Raw genomic sequence first — 23347 nt, forward strand, 5'->3', positions numbered from 1 at the left:
GAAATCTTGGAGTCATTTTTGATCAGGATATGTCATTCAAAGCGCATATTAAACAAATATGTAGGACTGCTTTTTTTCATTTACGCAATATCTCTAAAATCAGAAAGGTCTTGTCTCAGAGTGATGCTGAAAAACTAATTCATGCATTTATTTCCTCTAGGCTGGACTATTGTAATTCATTATTATCAGGTTGTCCTAAAAGTTCCCTAAAAAGCCTTCAGTTAATTCAAAATGCTGCAGCTAGAGTACTGACGGGGACTAGAAGGAGAGAGCATATCTCACCCATATTGGCCTCTCTTCATTGGCTTCCTGTTCTAGAATAGAATTTAAAATTCTTCTTCTTACTTATAAGGTTTTTTTTTGCTCTGTATGCACCACTCTGCATTTAATCATTAGTGATCGATCTCTGCTCCCCTCCACAGCATGTCTTTTTCCTGGTTCTCTCCCTCAGCCCCAACCAGTCCCAGCAGAAGACTGCCCCTTCCTGAGCCTGGTTCTGCTGGAGGTTTCTTCCTGGTAAAAGGGAGTTTTTCCTTCCCACTGTAGCCAAGTGCTTGCTCACAGGGGGTCGTTTTGACCGTTGGGGTTTTACATAATTATTGTATGGCCTTGCCTTACAATATAAAGCGCCTTGGGGCAACTGTTTGTTGTGATTTGGCGCTATATAAAAAAATTGATTGATTGATTGATTGATTGACTATATATGAGATGTAAGATGCTGCTTCTCAGTGTTTCTCAATTGCCCTCAAAACTATTGCAACACTTGGTATTTCACACATTTTAATTTGTTTATTCCATTTCAAATACATTTTTTTTTCCAAAATTATCTTCCTTAACTCAAACTGAAAGCAAATCTCTACAACTTGATATAAATTAATTAAAAATATAAAATCCAGTTTCCTGATGAAGTGGTGTAGAGGAGGATTTTCTTAAAAAGAAGACCTGAAAGTTCAGCTACAATTTGACAGAAAGTACATTTGAGATAAAAGCCTAGATTTGATGTTTTGGTGAAAGAAACTTTTGTATTTCTTCATAATGGATGTAAAAGTCCAAGACATATTCAGTGACTTGGAAATGTTCATGTTTCCATCCCATCACTTGTCTAAAGAAAACTGGCAATAAAGCTGATTATTATTTACAGGTTTTATCAAGTTTTAGAGATTTGCTTTCAGTTTGAATTTGAGGAAGATAATTTCAGAAATTTTTATTCTTTTTTTGGTATTTTTTGTATTTAATATGGCATAAACAAATTAAAATGTGTGAAATTCCAAGTGTTCCAATACTTTTGGAGGGCACAGTATCCTAACCTTATGAGTGCAAAATGAGTGTGGTATTATTACTGTTTTGTTTAAGAATGTTTAATTTTCACTGTTGCTGCACTTTGTGTCAAATCATAGTCATATCGTATATCATATTGATATGAAAATTCAGTAAGGTATCCCTACCCACCTAAGTGGCTCAAGAATGTGGACAGCATGTATATAAGTGACATTTACATGACAATTTATATGACAATATTGAGATACGATAATTCGGCCATATTGAACAGCCCTACTGTCAACTACCTGAAAACTTTGAATATTAATTTACATCTACATTTAAAAAATGCTTCACATGACAGGGGGTTAAGAGGGCTGTAATGGGGGGGGGGGGGGGGGCAGCTGAAAAGCAAACAAAGAAAAATGCTTAAGAAGGTGGGGAGTATGGGGGCAGAGCTCCCCCAGAAGCTTAAAGGCAAAATAAGGAAAATGCTTAAAAAGCGAACCTGAAAAATTTTAGTCATGCTCATGCTCCCAAAAACAATTTTACTGAAAAAAGTCTGAAGGACCTAAAGTACATGGTTAGATGGCAAGGACCTTTCCAGGCATGTGAGAGACAAATAAAGAAAAATGCTTAAAAAGGCAGGGGTTCTGGGGGGGCAAACATATGTCTGCAACATATGTATATTATTAAATATTAAAACCATTCACACATACAGTCACACATAATACAGTCTTACCTGTTCATTTCAGTGAGATCATCTACAGTCTGATGAAAACATCTGAAAATAATTTAATTTGTTGTCCTGGCTGAAGAAAAGTCCATGATGGGTTGAGTCTCTGCTGTCCCAATACGGGAGTGGCACAGTCAACTACAGGTGTAATTCGTTAATTGAGTCTGCGGCTGATGGACTGAGTCTCTGCTGTGAATGGATCCTCTTGTTCCACCGTGGGCTGCTTTTTGCCGCAAATAAAAAGACTGCCAGTCCATCATTTGCTCATAATGTCTCAGTCTATACACGAGAAAATTATCCCATGATCCACAAAACAATAAAATAAAATGTGTAAACACTCAGTTTTGACTCCGTGTCAAGTAGAGAAACTGCAGACAATGTGCATGCGCACTCATCAATACAAGTTCAAAATCCAAATATTTATCTCCTCAGTAACTGCGCACCAGGAGAAGATAAATTTCAAACTGTTGTGAAATGTTAGTCTTAATTACTAAAAAACAAACAAACAAAAAAAAATATATTGTGTCACCTACACTTTAAAGAAAAAATAACAGTTGCTGTACAATTCAAAATTATAATAAAAGGATAAAATTACTAATAAGTTTAAAACAAAAAACATACATGGCATATGCAATCATTTGAGATAAATCAAAAAGTATACACAAATCATCATCAGAATACAAAGAGGTGTTAAATCTGACCTTTAACATTTGTCGTGATGTGGACCCCTTAACATCCACAGGTTGTTCCATCAGGAGGGAGCACAACAAGAAAAAAGTATGTCCTGCAGACCAATTTCTAACTACTGAGAATGAAGTAAGCCTGCATCCTAAGAAAACAATGGTGAATTGATGCATGGCCTGATAGTCGTTACAGAAATCCCTCTGTGCTGAGTAAGACTGTATTTGGATCGATTCCTGGACAGGATGGTTGAACAGAATCTATAACGAGGGTTGAGCTAGAGATGCCTGTGTGTAGGTTTGTTCAACGTGGGAATGTCATTACATGCAGATAAACACACGGTTGTTGACAGAGCTTTAGCCTGGTCCGAAGCTTGAAGAATCCCAGTTGATTGGGGTCTGGGGACTTGCTGCAGCCTTTACCTGCCTTCACAGCCGTTGGGTGACAAGCCATCACCTCCTCCGCCTGATCTGCCGTTAAGAACTTGCTTGACCAGAGCCCCCTTAGCCTTCTCATGTTCACTGTAGTGGTCATGGGGCACACAAGGTCCCCGCCATATTTCACCCCATCAGGCAAGGCCCTACTTGATCCATTACCCAGATGTTCTGACACGGACATGGAGCTGGATTTTGACACCCAGCATGAAAAGATCCAAAAAGCCGTACAACTACTAAAAATTTTATAGGTTAGCAACAAAACTTGAAAAAGCTGATCTCACCTTCACAGGAAACCAATGACGAGAGATCAACACTGGTGTGATGTGCTCAAATTTCATAGTTCTCATTAAAACCTTCACAGTGGTATTTTGAATCAGTTGAAGAGACATCAAAGTCATACGCAAAATAGGTCTAATCTTTGTAACATTCAGCAAATGAAAAGGAGCAGTTTTAGCTCCTCTCTGATATACAGATTAAAGGCCAACAATGGATGAAATAAATAAGTAAATAAAATAAAAAATTTAAAGACTTAACTTTTTCCCACTGTGTTGAATCCCACAATCACCCAATGACAGAGTTAACTGGTCATCCAGACATTCAGCAAACAGACCCCCCCCCCCCCCGCACTAATTACGAAAAATAAAATGAAGTCTATCAATTCTGTCAATAGCAGTGCTCAAATCTCCAGCCAGAATTATGCCAGAAGCTTGTTGATGGATGTCAAAAGTGTCCTGTTGAGGTGCAACTTGCTAAAGGACATCCAGGAAGTATTCACAGTGCTTCACTTTTTCCACATATTGTTATGTTATTCCAAAATGCATGAAGCTTGAATGGGTTCTTCCATGGCCTACCTAATCTATATCTGTGGTGAAAGTTTTGTCAAAATCTGTGCAGTAGTTTTGACGTAATCCTGCTAACAGACAGACTAATAAATATATAAATGCCGATGATTTTATTACATCCTTGGTGGACATAAGTTAAAAAAAAAAAAAAAAAAAAAAATCACATGTACATAAGTATTCACAGTCTTTACCATGAAGCTCAAAATTGAGTTCAGGTGCATCCTGTTTCCACTGATCATCCTTGAGATATATCTAAAGCTTGATTAGAGTCCACCTGGGGAAAATTCAGTTGATTGGAAATGATTTGCAAAGACACACACCTGTGCATGTCAGAGCACAAACCAAGCATGAAGTCAAAGGAATTGTTTGTAGACCTCCAAGACAGCCTGGTCTTGAGGCACAAATTTTGGGGAAGGGTACAGAAACATTTCTGCTGCCTTGAAGGTCCCAATGAACACAGTAGCGTCCATCATACATAAATGGAAGAGGTTCAGATGCACCATGACTCTTCATAGAGCTGGCCGCCCATCTAAACTGAGCCATCAGGGGAGAAGGGACTCAGTCAGGGAGGTGACCATGAACCCGATGGTCACTCTGTCAAAGCTCTAGCATTCCTCTGTAGAGAGAGGAGAACCTTCAAGAATATCAACAATCTCTGCAGCAATCCACCAATCAGGCCAAAGTGTCAAAGGAGTGGCTTCAGGACAAGTCTGTCCGTGAGTGGCCCAGCCAGAGCCCAGGCCTGAATCCGATTGAACATCCCTGGAGAGATCTGAAATGGCTGTGTGCCGATTAGCCAATGCAACCCCATGGAGCTTGAGAGATGCTGCAAACAGGAATGGGCAAAACTGCCCAAAGTTTACGTGCACGAAGCTTGTGGCATCATATTCAAGAACACTTGAGGCTGTGATTGCTGCTAAAGGTGCATCAACAAAGTACTGAGCAAAGGGTGTAAATACTTATGTGCACGTTATTTCTTAGCTTTTTATTTTTAATAAATTTGGAGGAAAAAAAAACTTTTCTTGTCATAGGGTGTTGTGAATACAATTTTGAAGAGAAAAAAAATGTATTTACTAAATTTTGGAATAAGGCTGTAAAGTAACAAAATATGGAAAAAGTGAAGTGCTGTGAATTACTTTCTGGATACACTTGTAAGAAGCATAAAGGAAAGATGATTTAATGCTTTTTCAGAATAGCTGATGTGACATTTCCATGCTTTCTACACCATAGTCACTAGGGCTGGGATGCTACAATTCTCTACCGATAATACTTGTCACAGCATATAAGAAATGTGATTCTACAATTATTGAAATCTGACATTACATTGTGACTTTTTGTTTACTTTTGGCAACACAAGACCATGGGAAAAAAGTTAAATATTCTAATAGAGGCTAACTGTCAAAAATCATATTCACAAAAAATAACACATCACGGAGAAACAGTAATTGGTCATTAAATAATTTAGACACTTTATGAAGTCAATTGCCTGCCTGCCAAAGCATGTTTAACCAAAGACGTGGATACATGAAAAGTGGTAAAAATAAGTTTATTGGGGTTGGCCAACATCTGCAGACAAATGTGAAAATAGAAATGTGTGAACTCTGCTGCTGTTCTGAGCTCTTTCAGACTGGACTTCAGATTCCACGGCTTTAATGTGTAAGGACGTGTATCATGAACTCACCCTCCAACACTGGGTTGGACTGCAGCAGCTGCTCCTTGACTTTGTTCACCTCCTGCCCCTTCCCACACACCGCTGCGACATATGACATCACCAGCTTACTGGCCTCTGGAGAATACACACACACACCCCAAATGACCAGCATGTTACCGCTTCCACAAAATCCCCCTTACATAATTCCCAGACATCCTTAACTGACTACGGATCAGTCAACAGTCTGAGGTGGTGAACACTTCATCAACCCTACATAGAAGATGTGTGACCATTATTGCATCAGAATGTCATCATTAAAAGCACTTATTTCAATGGGAACCTAATTGAAAAGCCATGACCACATTCCAGGCTCCAGAGACTTCTGCTGTTTATGCACGTTTGGCTGAACTGAAGTTCATTTGTAAGGTTATGCTCTGAGGGAAAATTTCTTCATTTTTTATTTTCTTTCAGATTCTCAGAGGTGGGGTCGGGAGAGACTTCAACATGCGTTCAACATGCTTTCGGCAACGTGTAGTTGGATTAGCAGTGGCATCAGGATCATCTCGTCAGTCCAGTAAAATGACAGTGACCAAGAACTGATGAGGTCTGTAATGTGCCAAGTGAAGATTGAAACGTGAGGGCAGGAAAGCTCAACAGACCATGCTGGTACAGACTGCTGATGAGTCTCATGCATAAAAACCCCAAAACACAGACCGCAAATGTTACTTTCTGCTAGAATGGAGAACAGTAAGACACAACTTGTGGCTACACAAAAATGACATTATCCTGAGAACTGATTCGCTGAGTAACAAAGATATGCAGTGCTCAAGTTTTTTTCCCCTTTAAATCTCATACAGAAAAGAAAAAAAAAAAAGGTTCAGGCATCTGTACCAGAAAACAAAACCATGCAGTGTCTCACTGTGCTGGCATCTGATAATCTAATCTTTTCCATTCGAGCCCACAGTTGTACACAAAAATTCAGAGCGAAACATGAAGATCAGTGACTCACATCAATGGGCAAACATATCTTGAATGGCTTGATAGCTGTTGAGATTAGTAAATTTGAAAATTTAACTCAACTTCCTGCAGTGATTTTTTTTTTATATATATATATATATGCATTAAGTACACAATGCACCAGGTGATCCACAAAAAAGTCTTCATTCTTTATAGGACATGTCGCACCAAAGTTATATCAATTTAGATTTAGGCTGTTGGTGATCATCCGATGATACACCAGGATTACTCTGTGCACTTCTGTGACCAGTCTCAAAGTACACAGCATTTGCAACAAACAGCGACAGACAATGCCGAAAAAGTACTCGTGAGTACTCTTTTTTTCAGTGTTTACAACAGTTTACAATAGCATTTACGTAGCGTTGAGGAAAACATCCCCACACACACTTGAATGGAATGTAGCTGCTAATGTTAAGTACATTACGATTAATTGCAAAGTTTACGCAAGTGTGATGTTGTGTTATGACTCGTTTTTTTAGTGATAACTCTTCATTTTGATGCAGTCACTGTAAAACCAGAAGCTGCTCTTCACTGTGAGAAGACTTGGTGTGCCTGGACTTTCATCATGAACGCAGCCTGTTAGAAATGGCCTCTGCTAGAGGCTCAGCTTTGTGCCAGCTTTTAAGTGCTGTCATCGATACAACTGAAAAATCTATGCATCTGTGTGAGCAGACAGCCTGAAACACAGCTGACAGTTCAGCATGTGTGTTCATGTTCAAAAATAAAACCTACCATCTGCACTGAAGAGCTCAAAATATAAAATATAAAAATACAAAAAGAAAAAAAAAAAAAACTGTACAGGGTACTCACTCACTTGTAGAAAGATTTGCCAGATTAAATATGTAACGTCCACATTATCAAATCAAATCAAATGTATTTATATAGCGCCAAATCACAACAAACAGCTGCCCCAAGGCGCTTTATATTGTAAGGCAAAGCCATACAATAATTACGGAAAAACCCCAACGGTCAAAACGACCCCCTGTGAGCAAGCACTTGGCGACAGTGGGAAGGAAAAACTCCCTTTTAACAGGAAGAAACCTCCAGCAGAACCAGGCTCAGGGAGGGGCAGTCTTCTGCTGGGACTGGTTGGGGCTGAGGGAGAGAACCAGGAAAAAGACATGCTGTGGAGGGGAGCAGAGATCAATCACTAATGATTAAATGCAGAGTGGTGCATACAGAGCAATAAGAGAAAGAAACACTCAGTGCATCATGGGAACCCCCCAGCAGTCTAAGTCTATAGCAGCATAACTAAGGGATGGTTCAGGGTCACCTGATCCAGCCCTAACTATAAGCTTTAGCAAAAAAGAAAGTTTTAAGCCTAATCTTAAAAGTAGAGAGGGTGTCTGTCTCCCTGAGCCGAATTGGGAGCTGGTTCCACAGGAGAGGAGCCTGAAAGCTGAAGGCTCTGCCTCCCATTCTACTCTTACAAACCCTAGGAACTACAAGTAAGCCTGCAGTCCGAGAGCGAAGCGCTCTATTGGGGTGATATGGTAATATGAGGTCCCTAAGATAAGATGGGACCTGATTATTCAAAACCTTATAAGTAAGAAGAAGAATTTTAAATTCTATTCTAGAACAGGAAGCCAATGAAGAGAAGCCAATATGGGTGAAATATGCTCTCTCCTTCTAGTCCCCGTCAGTACTCTAGCTACAGCATTTTGAATTAACTGAAGGCTTTTCAGGGAACTTTTAGGACAACCTGATAATAATGAATTACAGTAGTCCAGCCTAGAGGAAATAAATGCATGAATTAGTTTTTCAGCATCACTCTGAGACAAGACCTTTCTAATTTTAGAGATATTGCGCAAATGCAAAAAAGCAGTCCTACATATTTGTTTAATATGCGCATTGAATGACATATCCTGATCAAAAATGACTCCAAGATTTCTCACAGTATTACTAGAGGTCAGGGTAATGCCATCCAGAGTAAGGATCTGGTTAGACACCATGTTTCTAAGATTTGTGGGGCCAAGTACAATAACTTCAGTTTTAATTGAGTTTAAAAGCAGGAAATTAGAGGTCATCCATGTCTTTATGTCTGTAAGACAATCCTGCAGTTTAGCTAATTGGTGTGTGTCCTCTGGCTTCATGGATAGATAAAGCTGGGTATCATCTGCGTAACAATGAAAATTTAAGCAATACCGTCTAATAATACTGCCTAAGGGAAGCATGTATAATGTGAATAAAATTGGTCCTAGCACAGAACCTTGTGGAACTCCATAATTAACCTTAGTCTGTGAAGAAGATTCCCCATTTACATGAACAAATTGTAATCTATTAGATAAATATGATTCAAACCACCGCAGCGCAGTGCCTTTAATACCTACGGCATGCTCTAATCTTTGTAATAAAATTTTATGGTCAACAGTATCAAAAGCAGCACTGAGGTCTAACAGAACAAGCACAGAGATGAGTCCACTGTCTGAGGCCATAAGAAGATCATTTGTAACCTTCACTAATGCTGTTTCTGTGCTATGATGAATTCTAAACCCTGACTGAAACTCTTCAAATAGACCATTCCTCTGCAGATGATCAGTTAGCTGTTTTACAACTACCCTTTCAAGAATTTTTGAGAGAAAAGGAAGGTTGGAGATTGGCCTATAATTAGCTAAGATAGCTGGGCCACGTGATGGCTTTTTAAGTAATGGTTTAATTACTGCCACCTTAAAAGCCTGTGGTACATAGCCAACTAATAAAGATAGATTGATCATATTTAAGATCGAAGCATTAATTAATGGTAGGGCTTCCTTGAGCAGCCTGGTAGGAATCGGGTCTAATAGACATGTTGATGGTTTGGAGGAAGTAACTAATGAAAATAACTCAGACAGAACAATCGGAGAGAAAGAGTCTAACCAAATACCGGCATCACTGAAAGCAGCCAAAGAGAACGATATGTCTTTGGGATGGTTATGAGTAATTTTTTCTCTAATAGTTAAAATTTTATTAGCAAAGAAAGTCATGAAGTCATTACTAGTTAAAGTTAAAGGAATACTCGGCTCAATAGAGCTCTGACTCTTTGTCAGCCTGGCTACAGTGCTGAAAAGAAACCTGGGGTTGTTCTTATTTTCTTCAATTAGTGATGAGTAGTAAGATGTCCTAGCTTTACGGAGGGCTTTTTTATAGAGCAACAGACTCTTTTTCCAGGCTAAGTGAAGATCTTCTAAATTAGTGAGACGCCATTTCCTCTCCAACTTACGGGTTATCTGCTTTAAGCTGCGGGTTTGTGAGTTATACCACGGAGTCAGGTACTTCTGATTTAAGGCTCTCTTTTTCAGAGGAGCTACAGCATCCAAAGTTGTCCTCAATGAGGATATAAAACTATTGACGAGATAATCTATCTCACTCACAGAGTTTAGGTAGCTACTCTGCCCTGTGTTGGTATATGGCATTGGAGAACATAAAGAAGGAATCATATCCTTAAACCTAGTTACAGCGCTTTCTGAAAGACTTCTACTGTAATGAAACTTATTCCCCACTGCTGGGTAGTCCATCAGAGTAAATGTAAATGTTATTAAGAAATGATCAGAAAGAAGGGGGTTTTCAGGGAATACTGTTAAGTCTTCAATTTCCATACCATAAGTCAGAACAAGATCTAAGGTATGATTAAAGTGGTGGGTGGACTCATTTACATTTTGAGCAAAGCCAATCGAGTCTAACAATAGATTAAATGCAGTGTTGAGGCTGTCATTCTCAGCATCTGTGTGGATGTTAAAATCGCCCACTATAATTATCTTATATGAGCTAAGCACTAAGTCAGACAAAAGGTCCGAAAATTCACAGAGAAACTCACAGTAACGACCGGGTGGACGATAAATAACAACAAATAAAACTGGTTTTTGGGACTTCCAATTTGGATGGACAAGACTAAGAGTCAAGCTTTCAAATGAATTAAAGCTCTGTCTGGGTTTTTGATTAATTAATAAACTGGAGTGGAAGATTGCTGCTAATCCTTCGCCTCAGCTCGTGCTACGATCGTTCTGGCAGTTAGTGTGACTCGGGGGTGTTGACTCATTTAAACTAACATATTCATCCTGCTGTAACCAGGTTTCTGTAAGGCAGAATAAATCAATATGTTGATCAATTATTATATCATTTACTAACAGGGACTTAGAAGAGAGAGATATAATGTTTAATAGACCACATTTAACTGTTTTAGTCTGTGGTGCAGTTGAAGGTGCTATATTATTTTTTCTTTTTGAATTTTTATGTTTAAATAGATTTTTGCTGGTTATTGGTGGTCTGGGAGCAGGCACCGTCTCTACGGGGATGGGGTAATGAGGGGATGGCAGGGGGAGAGAAGCTGCAGAGAGGTGTGTAAGACTACAGCTCTGCTTCCTGGTCCCAACCCTGGATAGTCACGGTTTGGAGGATTTAAGAAAATTGGCCAGATTTCTAGAAATGAGAGCTGCTCCATCCAAAGTGGGATGGATGCCGTCTCTCCTAACAAGACCAGGTTTTCCCCAGAAGCTTTGCCAATTATCTATGAAGCCCACCTCATTTTTTGGACACCACTCAGACAGCCAGCAATTCAGGGAGAACATGCGGCTAAACATGTCACTCCCGGTCCGATTGGGGAGGGGCCCAGAGAAAACTACAGAGTCCGACATTGTTTTTGCAAAGTTACACACCGATTCAATGTTAATTTTAGTGACCTCTGATTGGCGTAACCGGGTGTCATTACTGCCGACGTGAATTACAATCTTACCAAATTTACGCTTAGCCTTAGCCAGCAGTTTCAAATTTCCTTCAATGTCGCCTGCTCTGGCCCCCGGAAGACAACTGACTATGGTTGCTGGTGTCGCTAACTTCACATTTCTCAAAACAGAGTCGCCAATAACCAGAGTTTGTTCCTCGGCGGGTGTGTCGCCGAGTGGGGAAAATGGTTAGAAATGTGAATGGGTTGGCGGTGTACACGGGGCTTCTGTTTAGGACTACGCTTCCTCCTCACAGTCACCCAGTCGGCCTGCTTTCCCGGCTGCTCGGGATCCGCTGGAGGGGAACTAACGGCGGCTAAGCTACCTTGGTCCGCACCGACTACAGGGGCCTGGCTAGCTGTAGGATTTTCCAAGGTGCGGAGCCGAGTCTCCAATTCGCCCAGCCTGGCCTCCAAAGCTACGAATAAGCTACACTTATTACAAGTACCATTACTGCTAAAGGAGGCCGAGTAATAACTAAACATTTCACACCCAGAGCAGAAAAGTGCGGGAGAGACAGGAGAAGCTGCCATGCTAAACCAGCTAAGAGCTAGTAGCTGTGCTAAGCTAGCGGATTCCTAAAAACACACAAAGTGAATAATGTGTAAATTTAGAGGTGATTCAGCAGAGGGAGTGCTTTAGTTAAGGCACGTGAAGATTACACTGTGAAACAAATCGTTATCTAGTTAACTAGATCAATCTAACTGCGCAGATTAAACAGCTAACAGATACAGCAAAACACCGCTGTGCTCCGGAACAGGAAGTGATCCAATTATCAAAGAAGTCTTCATGCACAGAACATACGCGGTCATTGCCAGCCAGAAGAATAATATCCACGTCCACTCCTTCAAAGACGTCCTCACGCATGGATCACACGCAATCGAATGCCATAGAACAACGTCCCACGACAGCCCCACCGTCAGCTCCTCATAAAGTTCTTCCAGGATTTTTACACATTAGATAGAAAGTCCATTATCTCCTGAAAATAATGTATTCTGACTTTTGCCAATGTAAGAAATCCATCTGAATGTTCAGACAGAATATAAAAACTGTCTTGGAGACAGCCCACATGCATATCCATGGTAGTAGTAAAATGGCGCTGTGCGGCACAGACAGCAGCGTCACCACACGTGAGGATCCAAAATCCAGCAGACTTTTTTTTTTTTTTTTTTTTTTTTTTTTTTTTTTTTTTTAAGAGTTTTGGAGTGAAGTGTGTCACTGTACATTCTATATAAATTGGTCATCACTTTAGAATGAAAACTCAGAAACTTCGTTATCAGACAAAACAGCGTTCATTTTATTCTGTCCGTTGGCCATCAAGATGTTTCTGATTTTCCTAAAATGTACATCACATGCCCAGAAATTCATAGTAAGACGTTTTCCATAAATGCACTTGCTGACTCACCAAGCGAAAGGGATAATTAGCAATAAAATATATTAGTGACCACTAATTATTACCGCATGTGCACAGATAGACTTACAACCATGAATAGTTTGATGTTGTGTTGCTAACCGGGATGTTAATGTGCGACATGTCCTTTAACTTTGCTACCATTCCATTCTACATATCATTTCACAACATATGGAAATTAATGAAGTGGGTGGCAAGATGGTGCCTGTTTGGCATGCCCTGTCTTTACCGCTCGTCGAGTTTTTTTATTTGTTGCTGTGTTTTTGCTCTGTGTGTTCTGCCGGGACATCTCTGCCTTGCTTGTGTATAATCGTCAGTCTCTCTATGACATTAATGCTCTTTATGAGCCGCTGCTGTCGTCTGGGTCCGCTGCTGTCGTCTGGGTCCCTGCTCTGCCACCTGTGCTCGCGGAGGTCCCGCTGCACCTGCTCCGTTTTCCTTGCGCTCCTCTCCGGAAGAGGCGCTTTAGAAGACGCGGAAAGCGGAGCGGTGCGTTGGTGAAATTTAAGTTCTACCTGGCAGCCTTCACTAGAGGGTCTGATCCTCGCCTCCTGTGGGATGGACAATATTTTTGGGCGTGGGAGCGCGCGCTGTGCACGAGAGACTGTTGGATTCATCCTGTTGTTCCTGGACTGTCCCCTCCGATGACCGGATCGGCTCCGTTAAAGCTATGCCCGTTTTTGCCGCAGCTTCCTGCTGCTGCCTCTCGCCGGGCTGCGGAGTTTTTACGCCAGTGCTGTCATCTGTGGGCTCGCAGACACGGTGTTTCACCTGAGCTCCTCCGGCCGCTGAAACACGCTGCGTCACTGGCTGCTGAGGAGCTGAACTTCCACATGACTTCATTAAAATCTGCTGATCCCACCGAGATCCTTAGTTTGGGTCTCATTAACATCAGATCATTGTCTCTGAAGTCAATGCTGGTTAATGACTTAACTGTGGATCATCATCTGAATATGCTTGGATTATGTGAAACCTGGCTTAAATCCACAGCTGTCCTTCCTCTGAATGAGGCCTGCCCACTGGAGTACACTTTTAGTAACGTTTCACGTGATGTGAGGAAAGGTGGGGGTGTTGCTTTTATTTATAAATCCAGGTTTACTTTATTAACTGTTGGGGGACATAAATATAATTCATTTGAGCATCTGATTCTCCATTATGCCCATGATGCTAAGTACTGTCAAGGTCATAAAACTGGAAATCAGCTACAATGTTATATTGTCACTGTCTATAGGCCTCCTGGCCCATATTCTGATTTTTTAGATGAATTTGGTGCGTTCATCTCTAGTCTTTCAACTAGTATAGACAACATTTTGATTATTGGTGACTTTAACATTCATATAAATAAGCCCTCTGATCCCCTTGGTAAATCATTTATGGAAATCATGGATGCACTAGGATTTCGGCAGTTCATTCATGGTTCAACGCATATCAGTGGTAATACTCTGTATTTGGTTCTTGCACGTGGCCTTGCTGTCACAAATATCGACATCCTGCCTCTTGCATCAGCGGTCTCTGACCACTCACTTATTAGGTTTACAATTACGCTGCCGCGTTTAGTGGAGCAACAACCTTGCCTATCATTGCGGCGACGAATTAAACCTTCAACTTTGACTAAACTCGAAGCGAGACTACCAGAAATCTTAACTTCAAGCTTGATGAATTTTCAGTCGGTAGACAGTCTTGCGGAGGATAGCCTGAATTTAGTGCTAAAAACCACACTTGATAAGACTGCGCCTCCTCTATTAAGGCCATGCCTTCCCAAGGCACAGACACCTTGGTTTAACAGTTATTTGCGTGACCTTAGGCAGAAGGCTAGAGGGTTGGAACGGAAATGGCGTAGTTCCAAACTAGAGGTGTTCCACCTTGCGTGGTGTGAAGTTATTTTAGATTATAAGCATGCTTTATTGGCTATGAAGCAGGCCTATTACTCTGAATTGATAAACAAAAACAAGCATAACTCAAACGTTTTTGTTTGATACGGTGGCATTTCTTATTCATGGACAGCCACCTGTTGGCCGTTCTCCTTTTTCAGCACAGGACTTTCTGGACTATTTCAAAAAGAAAATAGAAGATATTAGGTTGAGCACATCTCAGCATACTTTGGTCCAGTCATTGTATCCAGCTACTGAGCTGGGGACTACTACTGAGGTGCTACCTAGATTCACGGAATTTAACAGTATCTCACAAGGTGTGCTGACGAAACTCGTGATGTCTACTAGAAGCACAACCTGTTTATTTGATCCTATACCAACAAACTTGTTTAAGGATCTTTGGCCCATTCTTTAAATCTGCCGTGGTTAAACCACTACTCAAGAAATCTAATCTTGATCCTGGTGTACTGAAAAATTATAGACTGATATCAAATCTATCATTATGCTCTAAAATTCTGGAAAAGGTGGTTTCACGGCAGCTTGTGGACTATCTTACTGAGAATGACCTTTTTGAGCCACTGCAGTCTACTTTTAGAAGATATCACTCCACAGAAACAGCACTTATTAAAGTAGCTAATGATCTTCTGCGAGCAATGGACTTGGATACTACTACAGTATTGGTGTTGCTGGATCTCAGTGCTACGTTTGACACAGTTGATCATCATATTCTACCTGATAGGCTAGAAAACTGTTTTGGGATTACTGGAACTGCTCTTGCGTGGCTGACGTCTTATTTGTCTGGTCGTTCCCACTGTGTTTTGTGCAACGACACTACCTCTGACTTTAAGGGCATGAAGTTCGGGGTTCCGCAGGGATCCGTTCTGGGTCTCCTGCTTTTTTTCCCCTGTATATGGGACCCCTTGGGAACATTTTGCGGCATTTTGGGGTTGCTTTTCATTGCTATGCTGATGATACTCAGTTGTATATGCCGATAGCTGCTGGAAATCCTGTCCACATAAGATCTTTACAGGACTGTCTCGCAGCAGTGAGAAGTTGGATGTCTAGCAACTTTCTACTTTCTACTGAAATGATGGTTCTTGGTCCAGCAAGACATCGGCATCAATTTGATCAGCTGGCGCTTAGCCTAGGTTCATGTGTTATACATCATACTGACAAAGTGAGGAACCTTGGGGTAATTTTTGATCCTACGTTGTCCTTTGACCTCCACTTTAGGGACATTACGAGGACTGCTTTCTTTCATTTAAGAAATATAGCAAAGATTCGTCCCATCCTGTCTATGGCTGATGCTGAGACTCTGATTCATGCGTTCGTCTCTTCTAGAATGGACTATTGTAATGCTTTGTTTTCTGGTTTACCACAGTCCAGCCTCAGGGGTCTTCAGCTGGTTCAAAATGCTGCTGCCAGACTTCTGACGCGAAGCAGAAGGTTTGATCATATTACGCCAGTTCTGGAATCCCTTCACTGGCTTCCGGTCTCCTTGAGATCGGATTTTAAGGTATTACTATTGGCCTATAAAATTGTTCACGGACTGGCGCCCCCCTATCTGGCCGGCCTGTTTGAGTCCTATGTGCTGGCAAGGGCTCTGCGTTCACAGGGTGCAGGACTATTGTGTGTCCCGAGGGTGAAGAAAAGGTCAGCAGGTTACAGAGCTTTTTATCACCGCGCTCCAGCTCTGTGGAATGATCTGCCTGCACAAATACGACAGTCGGACTCTGTGGAGACTTTTAAAGCCAGGTTGAAGACATCTCTTCTCCCTGTTTTATCACTAGTATTTTATTGTGTGTCTTTTTTACGTTTTATTTATTTTACTTCTTTTAATTTTTTATGCTTAAATTTTTTTACTGTATTTTAATCTTATTTCATTTTATTCTGCTTTTAAATGCTTGTGAAGCGCCTTGAGGCGATTACTCGTGATTTGGCGCTATATAAATTAATAAATTATTATTATTATTATAAATGATCACGGTGGCATGACTATAGATACCCTGGCTACTATGGAATTTGTGTAGTGTAGAAATATGATCTCCAACCAGATGTCCATCTGTCAAAAAAAGCCCATTGGAATCAACATCATGCAAAGACTAAAATGCACCATTTATACAGTCAAACAGTGCTGCAGTGCACAAATAGATCAATGATGACACTGAACAGATGAAGATAGGATTGACAAAGTCAGCATCAGCATATCTACGTGACCATGATGTAATAAAATTGATCATAAAATACCAAGGGTTATACGAGGGCTGTCAATAAAGTAACGGTCCTTTTTATTTTTTTCAAATGAAAGACGTGCGGACGGATCCGCGCGTCGGGACGCAGCCGACGCGGTGCGACGGCACAGGAAAAACACCTCCGTGTTGATAACCATTTGTAAAATCCAGGCGGCTTTTGATGGCTTTCAGTGGAGTGAGTATATGAGAAATTGTTTAACAGGCAGGACATGTTCCAACTTGTCCTTAAGGCTTTCAACAGAGGTGTTTTTCCTGTGGCGGAGCGTCGCGGCGGCTGCGTCCCGACGCGCGGACCCGTCCGCACGTCTTTCATTAAAAAAATCTCCTTTAACAGTGGAATATCCGGATAAAATGCTGAAACTGACTTCTTGTGAAACTTCTCTGTTCTCTCACGACGTCCTGGATCAATAGAGCCTGAAATGTGGAGGTTTTCAGCTTGAACAGGCTGATGACGACGCCTGAGAGCGCTGCGTGACGTCTCGCACCGTGAAAAGTCCTTAAAGCGACAGTATCACCTCAAAATCTCTCATCAGCCGTTAAAATTTTCACTGAAAACCAGCTTAATTTTTCGAACTGTGTCCACTTCGATGTGTCTCACAGGTTTAGAAAAAAATTTGATCAAACAACGCGCCAGTCTCTCAGCAACTTCTCAGACAAAGGAATTCCGACGAGGGGCTGGACGACTCCTCCCACAAGGAGTGCTCACAGGCGAATGACGTCACCGACAGGCGTGGAAAAACTCATGCATGCGCACGAGGGTTCAAGCATGTCTGACCTAAAAACATATGAATGAAATCCATATAGTTTTTGAAAAAAATAAAAAGGACCATTACTTTATTGACAGCCCTCGTATGTCATTCTCGTAACTAAATGGGGAGGTGATGGTCTAGTGGTTAATGGTTGTGCCTCAGACCAGAGGAACCTCGGTTCAAACCCCAGCCTGACAAGAAAATCACTAAGGACTCTTGGGCAAGGTACTTAAACCCCCAAGTTGCTTCGGTGTGTAGTGGGTGCCTTGCATGGCAGCACCCTGACATTTATGTGTGAATGTGTCTGTGTGAATGGGTGAATATGAGGCATTGTTGTTAAGCGCTTTGAGTGTCTGATGCAGATGGAAAAGCGCTATATAAATGCAGTCCATTTACCATTTAAATGAGTCAGAAGTGTGACCAAAAATTGTTAAGAGCATGAAATTTTCAAGCTTCAACGCTTTCCCTGGACAATACCTTGACCATAATAGTTTAGTGATTGTTCAAATCTAGGATGTTGATTCCTGTATTCTCAACAAATGAAAGATGACATATTGATCTGGAACTACAGAAAGAAACAACAAGTAAGGTCATGGGAGCATGCAATGGTGCCGCACAGCACCTCAACCACACCACCAAACCACTCTGGGTCCCGGAAAGCAACCACCTAGGTAGACGGCCAGTCCATTCCTACCTTTTAAAACGAGTCATCCATCTCCTATAAGTAGGGGAAACATTGGCATCCTCTTGGCATTTTCCATTAGCTGGGGTGCTCAACAATGAGGTACTTGTGTGTTTGCTCAAATATGCCACATGGCCAAAATGTGGTAAATGATGTTCCCTCATGGTGCAAGTGATACTCCTTACCCATAAGTCATTCCAGCAGGACTCAAGGACCCTGTGATGTGACAGAGTCCTAAAGACATCTAGTCACTAATTTGGGTTGTTGGTAAGCATCCAATTCTCACAACCATACAGTAAAACAGGAAAGCACCAGGAACCAACCAAACAATGGGAAACGCGGGAAGTCACAGCTGTCCTCAACAGGAAGAAGGCCACCTTCAGAAGCAGAGATCAGGCCATCAGACTCCACAACTCCTCACTCGGTGGGAGGAGGAGTAACATGAATACAGAGGATGGGAAGGAGCAGTAGTAGTAGTAGTAGTAGCCAGAAGCCAGTAGCGAGTATTTCTGATATTTATATTTTTTTCAAACTGTTTTCTACTTTCACTTTTGATACTCCGTGTACTCTTCACCCTGTGTGCTGCTATACAATGCTGCTGGAACCTCAATTTCCCTGAGGGAGTTTTCCCAACGGATTAATACAATTCCATCTAATATAATCTAATTGAATTAAATTATAATTGAGCCAAAACAACACCTGAACCACTTCAAATCAACACTCAGAATTTAAGTGTCTTTTTTTTTTAACTTTATTATTGCATTTTCAGGACAAAAAGAGGAGAGAGGAAGGCAGGAGGAAAAAAGGAGGAAAGAATGGTTGCTCAGGGTCATACATCAGTACAAAAACATATCTGGGTGATTCTTAGACTACGGGCACTTATTATGTCCTTTGATCATATTGTATGAAAAACAGAAAAAAGAGGAAATTTCACACTTTTATAGTTATCTTTACAATGAAAGTGTGTTAAGAAACTTGTTCTAGTAGTCTGTGATGACTTTTTCACCTTTTCTCAGCATCATTATATGCAAATATTGCCATTTTGTGTTTGTCCCACACCCAGACTTTTGATCTTCAATGATAAAAATGAATGGTAAAGAAACGTTTTTTTCTAATGTTTTAAAATATCTCAATAAAATATCAGTAAAATAATCAAAACATAATTGGGGTATTCAATGTCATACAACTGTTGTGATTTTTTTAAACAAAATGTAGTTGTCCCACAATATTGCCGTAATTTCCACCACAACACTGTAATGTCCCTTTAAACATTTTGTATGAAAGATTGTTTGGGTAGTTTCTATGGAGATAAACAGTGACATCAGAGCACATGTATATAGCGCCAAATCACAACAGTTGCCCCAAGGCGCTTTATATTGTAAGGCAATGGTGTGGTGGAAATTACATTTACAAGGCCAATAGTGCCCGTAGTTAAAGAATCACACATCTATACAAATCAAACCAAACAAAAAAAGTTACATCTGGCAAGATCGTTTAAGCATTGTTCAATTCTTTATCTCAAGGTGCAAGTTAATTTTTTCCATACAATAATTTCATCCACAATTGCTGTCAAGTCATCCTTTGATGGTGATTTTGCCTGCAGCCACTTGTGCTTGATGGCTTTTCAATAAATGGACATCTACTTTTCATGCTCTTTACATTAGAACATGCAATTTCTTATAGAAGCAATACAGTGGGTTAGTGGTTACCACTGTTGCCTCACAGCAAGCAGGTAATGGGATCAATTACCACCTGTGGCCTTTCTGTGTGGAGTCTGCATGTTCTCCCCGTGTTTGCATGGGTTCCCTGCGGGTGCTCTGGCTTCCTCCCACATCCGAAAACATGCAAGTTAGGTGAATTGGAAACTTTATGCTTGTCCAGGTCTCCCTTGTAAAAGAGGTCTTGATCTCAATGGGACTAACCTGGTTAAATCAAGCTTAAATTAAGTAAATACTTACCCACAGTTTGGGCTGTGTATTTTTTGCAGAAATGCAGCATTCACAAGGCAGGAAGTTCCATAGTAAATTCGATAGTAGTTTCTGTCAAGTAATTTAATACTAAAAAGGACCAGTCACAATGGGCTCCAATCACAGCTTGTAGCCCAATCCATTAAACTTTAGTTCCCTTCCTGGCAGAGGAATGGTGATATTGGGAATAAGCGAAGTCACTATCTCAGTATGAGCATGTGCAGTGTGGCTAAAAGGCTCGCTAGCTCTTAAAGTCAAAAGTCAAGTGGGAATAGAACAGTGCTCAGTGTAATGTGTATACACAGTGACAAGGTTTTACAGGCTTCAAATCTATGGCATATTAAAATATCAGGGAACATAGTGAAGGTTGGGTATCTGTGGTTCCTTTCTTAGCAAATTTAGTTTGAACTAGTTGTAGAATAACTGAAAGTGGAGCATATCAGCGCACAGAGATCGCTGTTTCTGGGAAAGATATGTTTATGTTTGTGATGAGGATCGAAACAACCTGTTAAAATCGTTGTTTTTCGACTAATTCCATATACTGTTCTGTGAAATGAACCCGCAATATCTTCTAGAAGCTTATTAGAACTGTTTTCTTGAAGTTTTTTGTTGATTTACGTAAATCAGACATTTGAATGAGCTGTGACACCGCTGTTTAAGGGAAACATAAATGGCCATGTTTGTTTATGCAGATCATAACAACTGCTTTAGCAAGATTTTATACCAAACATAATTTCTTATTCAGTCAAATAACTTAAGATTATAGGAGTTTATTGGCACACTAAATCCTTCTCCCCAGTCCACTTTTCTTTGTTAATCTTCATGGGGTCTGGTATTGTTTCTGGGTCTGGTGTTGTTAGACAACTTATAGACAGACAATTTTGTCTGTCCTGTCCAAAATTTGTGTCCTAAATCAAGTTTTCCATCGCTGTGTATTGACCTTTTCTACGCCGTTTTCAAAACATTGGCAGCTTTTTGTTTCCAGGTTAAATTTATCACAAATGACCTTTGGCTGTACCCATGATTCACTGTGTATGCTGAAATAGTGATTTCACTTATTGCAAACAGGGAATTTTACCAAAATCTGACAACAGTGGCAACACACTGCTGGTCTACTTTGATTCCATTTTTTTCCATTCACAACACAGGTCATCATACAGCAAGTGTCACATTTCATGCATTAACATAACGGCCAGTTTCCTCAACATAATATTGACATTAAGCCATCTTTTTTGTTTTGTAGACCTGGATGTTTGGTACAATGTTGATTCATTATGCAACAACCTAACCAAATAGCCCAAATTCTGACTTTGAGCAGCACCACAATACAAGAACTAAATACAAACAGTTTGATGGCACATTTGAAACCTCACTGGATATTTAAATTAGCGGGGTGATATGGAGCTGCCTTCACTTACAAGACATTTTACACATTTATGAATGGAAGTGGTGTGTTAACTGTATTAAATGAATAAATACATAAAATTATTGAAAGCCCTTGTTTTTTCAGATTCTATGACAATGTGTGCACATGCAAAGCAGGGGAGGGGAGAGTGCATGCTCAAATTCCCTCATGAACAAACATAACGGAACTAGCTTTGGGTTACTTACCAGTTTTTCCAGCCCCGCTCTCCCCTGTGATGAGGATACACTGGTCCTTGTCCTGGTCTCTCAGCGAACGGTACGCCTCATCCGCCAAAGCATATCTGGAACACAACACATTAACTTACACATCTTTATATGTGTGTTTGTTTTATATACTGCATAGATCAATTAGTATGCTTCAACCATTTTCCAGGATATTTCTGGGGTAGTGAAGTGGTACAAAGGGCAAGAGTTCAGAGAAATGGTCTACTGTTGTTTCAAACCACATGGTGTCTCCCCTAATCAATTACATATAACATTATTGAAAACTAGATCACATCCGTACGACACAAACAGGACTGGAATTTCTTTATTGCATTAAGTGTTTCAAATTTTTGTATGGCGTTTTAAACAGACACAAAATCCGATTTTGGTATTCTGACTATAAAAATAATAAAATTCTAGCAGGTGTATAAATGAGGCAATATTTTAAAGAAAATGTTCATTTCCATACACCTAACATTTGATTTTTCACAGTTTCTCAGATCATTATCCATAAACATGTGAACGCTATAAAGGTGATTGGTAACACTGTGGTTGAACATTCCAGGACAGTGCAGCAATGGGAAAGTGGGACACATTACTGCTGTTCCACCCTCACCGACAATCCAAACAATATATCATTTGTTCTCTTGGTGTATCCCTTGTGAAGGTTTGACAGCAGGGTGTGGATGGTGTGTGGTCATATCGCAACGGTAGCATTTTGTGTTGAACAACACAGAGGTTTGTAATTTGTCAAACACCCATTAGAAACACTACAGGGTGAGGCAAAAGCAACAGCTATTTATAGAACTGGCAGACACACAGTCCCACAGTTTTTTTAAGAAATAGTGGTCCATGTTTTCAGCCTTCAGCACTCAGATTAGCTGGCTGGATCTTCGATTTGTCTCCACAGACATTCATTACTCAGGAATGTTTTCTTGCATCATGTCTGGCAGTACATGAGATTGTTGGGAAAATGTTAGCCCTTTCATATGCTCAATATATGCACTATTGAGAAAAGAAATAGATTAGGTACATTTAGAGTACCTCTGTAACATGCTGAGCTTTCTTTAATGAGAACTACTTTTAGTCTTTTGGATATGTGTTGTGCCATCAAAGGTTGCATGGTGTAATTTGCAAAAACTAAAGTACAAAAGTGATTTTCTAGCCAGTCTCCAAAGAGCCACGCTCTGTTCAAGTGCCACTGTACAAGACAAACCCATACCAGGTCTAGCTGTTGACCAAATATAAAGTCAACTCATTGCAAACACCACAAGCCAAAACAATGCAATGAGAAACATTCCATGTAGTAATACTGGAGAAGGGAGCTACATAATCCAATTCCTTACCATCTTCCTAGTGGGCAACTAATATAATTAACCATTTATGTACACGACAAGAACTAGACATAACTAGAGGAAATAAAATGTGCCAGTCACAGGTTCTGATAGGATGGGCTCTGTGACTGAGT

The 23347-nt window shown here is 40.5% G+C and overlaps 1 protein-coding gene and 1 long non-coding RNA gene across 5 annotated transcripts in view; one reads left to right on the top strand and one right to left on the bottom strand.

Moving 5' to 3' along the window:
* myo1b (myosin IB) overlaps positions 1–23347 on the bottom strand; it is a 216759-nt gene that overhangs the window by 104640 nt on the left and 88772 nt on the right. For all 4 annotated transcript variants that reach the window (XM_034186761.1, XM_034186763.1, XM_034186762.1 and 1 more), the window contains 2 exons: positions 21862–21956; positions 5635–5739 (listed from right to left, as the gene is read on the bottom strand). In XM_034186761.1, coding sequence (XP_034042652.1) covers positions 5635–5739; positions 21862–21956 — 200 coding nt within the window. The remainder of the gene's footprint in view (positions 1–5634; positions 5740–21861; positions 21957–23347) is intronic.
* Positions 2505–21092, top strand: LOC117524953. The gene is made up of 3 exons (XR_004564916.1): positions 2505–2517; positions 13331–13335; positions 21020–21092. It is a non-coding gene; the product is annotated as an uncharacterized LOC117524953 (long non-coding RNA).

The sequence above is a fragment of the Thalassophryne amazonica genome, chromosome 14 (genome assembly GCF_902500255.1).
Source record: "Thalassophryne amazonica chromosome 14, fThaAma1.1, whole genome shotgun sequence".
Classification (NCBI taxonomy): domain Eukaryota; kingdom Metazoa; phylum Chordata; class Actinopteri; order Batrachoidiformes; family Batrachoididae; genus Thalassophryne; species Thalassophryne amazonica.